The sequence below is a fragment of the Heteronotia binoei genome, chromosome 3 (assembly GCF_032191835.1).
Source record: "Heteronotia binoei isolate CCM8104 ecotype False Entrance Well chromosome 3, APGP_CSIRO_Hbin_v1, whole genome shotgun sequence".
Lineage (NCBI taxonomy): Eukaryota > Metazoa > Chordata > Lepidosauria > Squamata > Gekkonidae > Heteronotia > Heteronotia binoei.
The window spans coordinates 93,469,345-93,477,551 of NC_083225.1; the positions used below are offsets into that span (position 1 = coordinate 93,469,345).

Below are 8,207 nucleotides of genomic sequence, written 5' to 3' on the forward strand. Positions count from 1 at the left end.
TGTTCTTGAAGACTACCTTCCTCAGGGAAACGGACCTCACTGAGAGCTGCTATGTCGATATTCAACCTGAGAAGTTCGTGGGCAACTAGAGCAGAGCGTCATTCAGGGCGACCACTGTCTACTGTGTCAAGCATGGTTCTGATGTTCCAACACGCAAGCTTTAGTCTTTGCACACTTTGTGAGGCAGGTGCATGCCTTTTCTTTGTTGTTATTTTTTGACCGCAAGTAAGGATGCCCGTTGACCGTTGAATTTTAACAGGGATAAATGTAAAATTCTGTATTTAGGTAGGAAAAAATGAAATGCATAATTATAGAATGGGGAGACTTGTCTTGGCAGTAGTATATGCAAAAAGGATTTAGGTGTCTTAGTGACCATACACTGAACATGAGTCAGCACAGTGATGTAGCAGCTAAAAAGGCAAATGCAATTTTGGGCTCTATCAACAGAAGTATAGTGAGAAGTGATGGTATTGCTTTACTCTGCTCTGGTTAGACCTCACCTAGAGTATTGTGTTCAGTTTTGGGCATCACACCTTTAAGAAGGATATAGACAACCTAGCACTTGTCCAGAGGAGGGCAACGAAGATGATGCGAGGCCTGGAGGCCAAGTCCTATGAGCACAGCTTGAAGGAGCTGGGTATGTTTAGCCTGGAGAAGAGATGACCAAGAGGTAATATGATAGCCATCTTCAAGTACTTGAAGGGCTGTCACATAGAGGATGGTGTGGAGTTTTCTGTTGTCCCAGAACCAATGGGTTCAAATAAAATCAAAAGAGCTTTCAGCTAAACATTAGGAAGAACTTTCTTGACAGTTAGAGCAGTTCCTCAGTGTAACAGGCTTCCTCGGGAGGTGATGGGCTCTCCTCCTTTGGAGGTTTTTAAACAGAGGCTAGATGGCCATCTGACAGCAGTGCTGATTCTGTGAACTTAGGCAGATCATGAGAGGGAGGGCAGGGGGAGATACTTGTGATTTTTCTGCAATGTGTAGGAGGTTTGACTATATGAGCCTGGAGGTCCCTTCCAACTCTATGATTCTGTGATCTGGAGAACAGTTATATTTCCAGGTGATCTCCACCCTTGATCTGGAGGTTGTCATTGGGTGGCTGCTGTTGAACAGTAGCACACAAAAGGTGAGATACACAGTAAAGATAAATACCAAAAAGTTTTTTTAAAATCCCATTGCTTAAAGCTGCAGGCACTCCTTTATTATTTTTGGATTTTTTTAAAACCACCCAATGTCTTTTTAAAAAAGATTTTACATATTTCTGCAAACCTGGAACTCTTTAAAGATTTGTTGAAAGATACGTCTTACACCTTCACAGCTCCAGTCACTGGATTTAAGTATCCAAAGATGTGGCTGATGGCATGTGGGAAGACACAGAACAGACAAGCAGCAAACTACTAAGCCACATAAAGTGCAAAATGGCCCTATGAGCAAATAACCCAGGCTTCTGAAGGGTGAAGATTTGAGAAAAGCATCAAGGGAGAAATCACACTTTACTACTGTGTGTACCTCTTCATTCTAATAATTCAGAGAACCCAGAGAAAACTAATACAAGAAAAGTCAGAGGAGGAAATTAGCAATAGTTCAATGACCTGCTGTGAATTCATTCCACTGATTGTCAACTTCCTCTGTCTTGTCATCATTTATTTAACAATATGTCTAGACAGTGCATTACCATTCACTAGGCTCTGAGGGCTGAAGGTAAATGATATACTTCCACCCCAACACAGTCCATATGTGAGACAATTTTGAAAGCAACTCACTGCTACTAACCCTGGGCAGCCACCTTTAAAGACAGAGTTTTGGTTTTGTTAATTTATACTTCTTTCTCACAGACTCAACCAAATGTACACCTTGATGGGTAGTTGTGGCCATGGTAGTTCTTCCCAGAAACATGGAGGGGGCTGCGTATAAAAGCAAATCCTAGATGATACTGAATACCAAATGGCAGAATTAAAAAGCAAGATGTATTCTCTCAGCTACCTACATGAAAAGGTCAGACAGAGGAATTACAAAGGGTTTCAGTGAGAATCAGGGCTGGCTTGCGAATGTAATCTATCCTAATGGTAATTATCCATGCAGGAATAAGCCTCATAGCCTTTACGTTCCCCCCATTACATTCAAATAAACTATGTTGTCATCCATTGATTGAGCATTGTGACACAAAAGGGGGCCTACATGAAACAGGAAACATAAACCAAAGGCTCACTACTATGTCATACTGTGATGATAACCTATGTGCCTCAGCTATGAATGAACCAAACCTAACCTATAATAGATGCTAGTATTTGAGTATGATGCAGATATCTAAAAAAGCAGTTAATCTGGTAACTCGTAGGCCAATTGTGTTGTTTTCATAGTTAATATAATACTTACGTAAAGAACAATAGAGACCGACTTGTTCATATCCTTCACAGCATTCTGTTATGTTCATAGGCTCTGGGACTGTGATTGTGTGATACTCTTCTTTGTAATAAGTTTTGGTGCAAACTCTCCAAGGAATCCATCCTCCACATGGAGTTTGCTTCTCATATGACTTTTGATAGGCAACCATTTTAGACACATGCTTGGTCACACTATAATTGCATAAATGGTAGCCCAGCAAGGAGAGACCTTTCTCTGGAAAGGAAACACAGTGACATAAATTAAATAGGAGTGTCACAGAAAGATATTGTTTTAAGCACCTTCTAATTGATGAAGTTTCAGGGAACCAAGGACCAATATGTCTAATTCTCAACATGCTCAGTCTCTGGATGTTTAAATCTGGAGAGTGGAGCCATGAATATACAAGGTAGACTACAAACAAGGCATTCTACAAATGTGAAAAAATGCCCCAGATTTGATGAAAAATCTAAAATCTTTTTTAAAAAATTTGGGAGGGGTTTAAAAACACTGAAATAATATAAGCAACACCAATAGCTTTAAGAAATTAAACCCTTGAAATTTTGAGTGGTGTATGATTAGAATTTCAGACTAGGATCTTGGACACCCAGGTTCAAATCTCTAATCTGCAATGGAAGCTGGTTGGGTGACCTTGGGCCAGTCACAAGTACTCAACCTCACCTAATTTACAGGGCTGTTGTGAAAATAAATCGAGGGGAAGAGAATGATGCAAGTTGCTTTGAGTTTCCATTGTGGAGAAAAGTGGAGTATAAATGAAGTAAATAACAAATATAGCTGACTGTGGGGGGCAGATAACAGGGAGGTTGCATGATGGCAGGAAGGAGAGAAGGAAGCAAGGGAAGGTGGAGCTATGGGGGCTGCCAGGGGAAGGGAAAGAGGAAATAGTGTGGGGAAGTGGATAAAGGGAAAAGTGAGGTGTTCTTCCACAAGTCCTTGCATATACTCCTGAACATGGTGGCCAGAACCACACAACTGGGTCAGAGTTTTCCCAGCTGCCGGGGAGGGAATGAAGACAGGGTGTCAGATAAAGGTAGATTGGCTAGTATGTGGGAAGGAGAGGAGGAAGGAGAAAAACAGGAGTACCTATGGGACTGACAAGGAAGGGAAAGAGGAAGTCATGGAAGAGAGTTATATGTGATGAGCCGCCGCCACCTTGCAAGTCCTTGCATGTTTCCTTTTTGAGAGTTTATATTTCTTAATAACATTTAAATGGTGTTGTAGAATTGTGTGGTGATCCAGAAATAAGAGGGCTGTACCAAGCAATAACAAATGCTGTAATGGGGGGCTTTTCTAGAAAGCTAGAAGAGTTAAAGACTTGTCATTTCAAAGAAGAAAGATAACACTTTACCATGATTTTTGATCATCTCACCAGTGTTGGAAGAGCTGCACTGGCTGCACATCCTTATGCAGTTGGTTCTTACCTTTAAAGCCCTCAATGACTTGGGGACAGGGTACTTCTTCCCAGGGCTTTTTTTGCAGAAAAAGTCCAGCAGGAACTCATTTGTATATTAGGCCACATGCCCTGACATCACCCTGGTTTTACACAGGGGTTTTTGTAGAAAAAGCCCAACAGGAACTCATTTGCATATTAGGCCACACCCTTGATGCCAAGCCAGCCGGAACTGCCTTCCTGTTCAAAAAAATCCCTTTTCCTATACAGTCCAGCTCCCCCAGCTAATATCCTGCTCATAAGCCTTGGTCTATGTGCCTATTAGATAGTGGGTTTGATACATGAGGAGGCTCTTGCGTAGTGATTAAAGCTCTTTATTAGTGATTAGCATCTCTACTAGTGATTAGCATCTCTACTACATGCTACTGCTAAGCACCAGAACAGGTGGTAATATACAGTTGGGGCAGGAGAAATCCTAGGACCCTCTCAGTCTATTGTGATGCACCTCAAGCTCAGTCCTATAGCTCCAACGAGCCAGGAAGGAGCTTATACCCAACAAGTCCGGGCATGCCTTCACATACGTAACAGTGCCCCAACCTTCAGAAGTGACAGAGGGGGCGACAAAAGAAAATGCTTTTTCAGTATGTATCTCTACCTGCGGAACGTCCTTTCCCATCAGACCTATCTGGTGGCTACACTACTTTTTTTTAGCCACCAGTGCAACATGTTTCTTTTTGCCAAAGAGGTGATTTTTAACATCATTTTATAGTCTGCTCTTGGCCTGAGAAACATTTAAGAAGACCCATTTTAAGCTGCTCCGTGTTTTATTTTCTGCTGTGTTTTAATAACTTCTATGTTTTTATTATGTTTTATTTTGTAAGTTGCCTTGGGTAGGTTCCTTGAAGAGGCAACATACAAATTTTCCAAACAAAAGTCCCACAATATTCATTTTGTGTTTATAGCAGTAAACTGCTTCTATAATGGAATTTGTGCTGTTTGATGTGAATCTCAGATTTTCTCACTCTGGCTTTTCCAAAAAATTACTGATCTGCATCAGGATTTTTGTTACGTGCATACAGCTTTGTTCCCTTCATTCTACCATGTATTCTAATTTTTTTGGGGGGGGGGGGGGAGCATTGCTTATGTTGCCATGGTGCCAAGTGGTGATTCCCTCTTTGAGTCCGCCTTGCACTATTAGATCATAATCCTAACAATAGTTAGGAAACTACTGAAAGAACTCATTTTGTGTAGCTTCATTAGCCCTTTGACTTCCACCTTACACTCAAACAAAGCCCAGCTGTAAACTGAGTTTGAAGATTCCTTTGAGAGCCAAACTACAGCCTAGGAAGCCAATCCCCTGAGTAGGGTTGCTAAGCACAATGCTCAACAAATTGGCATTCTCTGCTCCTTAGCTCTAAATCACAAGGATTAGACTGCCATTAAGCTAATTAAAATGTGTTTTTGCTGAATGGCTTGTTACTAACCAGTAGCTGAAGTTTCCAGTAAGGCTATAAGAAGATGATTGCTGCTGTATTATTTTTATTATCATCAATTGATAGTTGAATTTTAGCACCTTTTTCACCTTTACAGCAAAGATATATATGAAAATTAAAACTGTTACTGCACTAACTAGGAACCAAAGAAATGTTTAAAGTTTGTTTCCCTCTTGTATTTGAAACAGAGATAATCACAGTTACGAGATAATCACAGTTACCACCAGAAAATTCCTTAGAAATTTCTTTCCATTGCATCCACGGTAGTTTGTGCAAACTTTCAGTTTTTAATCCTGCCAGATTGTTCTTGATTATTTTTAAAAACCCAATGACAATAAATACATGAATGTAGCAAGCAAGCTGTTGGAAAATACAAGGTATCTATTGTGACAAGCCTGGTTCACATGTCACAGGAAACACACATACATTCTGCAAGCATGTGTACAGCTGTTTGTAAGAAAGAGCCACTGCATGTTCACTGTACAAACAAAACTGGAGACGAGAACTAAGATAAATGTGGAGTTTAAATCATACATTCAGCTGTACATGCATTGACCATAAGAATTACTCAACATACAAATAAAGAAAAATCAAAGAAGGCTGCCAACTGCCCATGAATCATAAACCTCCCTCCCCTCAGACCGCCAATGTACACTATCCATACTAATGAGATACATTTTCCCTGCATTTCCTTATTTTTGCTTACTCCCCACACCCTCACCTTTACAGCTGCAATAATTTCTATCCTGTGAGTGGACCCACTTCATTTATGTCCGTATTCTATGGAAAACAAAACAAGCATTGAGGAGTACCTAAACTTTCCTCTAAAAAAAATGTAAATCAATACATGAGGACTACAGCTATTTTTGGAGGTACTCTGTGAAAACAGGTCAGTCTCATCCAGCAGAGAATAATTTCATCTGGCTTTTTACACTTTGGCACATATTCATCCATCCATCTCATCCTTTTTCATCTATCAATTTCCTGTCTATTTCTACAGTAAAGCACAGCAGATTGTTTGAGCACTTTTAAAAATTGTTTTTTCTGTTTTGTTATTCTATTATGAATATTTTCTTGTATGAAACCCAGGGTTTAGAAGACTGTGACATTAGGTGTTAAAAGCTAGTTCAGCATGATAGCTGGCATTTCAAAGACTTTTTAGACCAGGACAAATTGGTAACAATGAGATCTGAGAACACCAAGAAAGCAGGCTCAGTCTTTTTACTCTGAAACCACTCATTCTAGACCAGTGATAGTCACACAGTCTCAATAATCTTGTTGGCATTGTAATGACTACCAACTGTTCTAGTTAGAATTCATGGATAATTTTTTTCACATGAGAAACAACTGTCAATATTTGAAAAGCAGAAAAAAGAAATTCTAAAATGCAGATATTTTTAAAGTATCCGTCAATACTAGTCCAGTGCTTAATACTGAAAGCAGTGATAAGCGGTATACACAATCTCATTTGTCTTTCTCCATGACTGGGTTAAGAGCATGATGGACAATATTTTGCATGTTCTGGTCCATACCCACCTTATTTTATACATCTTCTTTCAAAGCATCATTCATTCCCATTCACCACTTCCACTCTATAATGTTTTTAGCTGCTTTTGCTGGCTAAACTGCTAGTTTTCTGTATTCTCTACCCCAGTTGAGAATACAGTCCCTGTCCCTCTATTTCGCAGCAAGAAATTTTATAGATACCAGAGCCTGAAACAAAAGATATATACACAATCCCCACTATGTTAATGATGCCACAGCAGTAAGTCCAGTGCAAATGGAGTCCTTTTCCATACACACTAAGTAGTTCCCACTTCACACATCTCTTTTATTATCACTGTCTTAACAAAGCTTATCCTATTTGCCACCTAAAATCCTACATCAAAAACAACACATAGCCAAAAACCAATATACTGAATCCACACTCAACAGTGAGTTCTGGGAATGAGAAGAGTTGTGTTTGATTAAAATAAATGGCCCTCGGGTAGATTTTTGAACAGCATCCAGTGTCTTTTGCAAGTTAAAATTCTGCATAAAGCTCCACCAACACAACTGTGCTGTTAAAGTGTATTGTTGCTCACCTGTGAAAGTGTTGCCTGCTTCCTGTCCCATACTGGTGCAGAAGGTGAAGATAGCAGCAACTAGGATCCCAGAAACTGAGATCCTTGTCATTTCTGCAGTCTTTATTTTTCCTGGGGAACAAAATAGCTGTTGGTATTGCATCCAGGGTTTAGGAAATAAAAGAGAATTTTCTCGCTTTTCTCTTTTGTATATGAGTAGAACTGGTCTGAGAACAAAGAGCGACTCTTACCTGTGTAGGTTCATTAATGCTTTCCCTATGGACTGCCTGCATCTCAATTACTGATCCTGATCCTCAGCAGCCTGATGTAGTGATTTACAAAATAACAACTGATTAAAGCAGACTTACTTGGAAGCTCTTCTGAAGTCAATTGGCCATAACCAGAAAAGATAATAATGCAAAAGTTGTAAAGGTGAACCACTATCATATTTTAAGTCAATGCTACCACACATTATAGTAACTGATGATGTCTGCATGCAAACTTATGAAATGGCATGACATCATCATACTCTATGAGATACCAAGAGTAAGGTAATGCTATATAATGAGATTGCCCCAACCACTCACTCAGTGTATTGAGATTAGTGCAAACTGCACCAGCCATTTCTGATATGTTTTGGGATTTAACCTAGGAAAAACAGCAACGTTTTGTCAACATATTCTTAGGCTAAGGAGCTAAACATGAAGTGGTTTGCACCAAAGTCTTTTGATTTATCTAAACTTTTTTTTAAAAGCCTGTATATAAATGGATTTAGTGTGTGAATTGAAATCTATCTTCAAGATATACATACAGTCCATAAAAAAATTCACCAGTTGGTATATACTATCCTAAGTA

At 39.5% G+C, this 8,207-nt stretch overlaps 1 protein-coding gene across 1 annotated transcript in view; it reads right to left on the bottom strand.

Moving 5' to 3' along the window:
• The window catches only part of UMODL1 (uromodulin like 1), a 59,491-nt gene extending 51,922 nt beyond the window's left edge, over positions 1-7,569 (bottom strand). The window contains exons 1-2 of the mRNA XM_060235265.1: positions 7,374-7,569; positions 2,380-2,622 (exon numbers count right to left, since the gene is read on the bottom strand). Coding sequence (XP_060091248.1) covers positions 2,380-2,622; positions 7,374-7,515 — 385 coding nt within the window. The 5' untranslated portion in view covers positions 7,516-7,569. The remainder of the gene's footprint in view (positions 1-2,379; positions 2,623-7,373) is intronic.
• Positions 7,570-8,207: the final 638 nt, after the last annotated feature.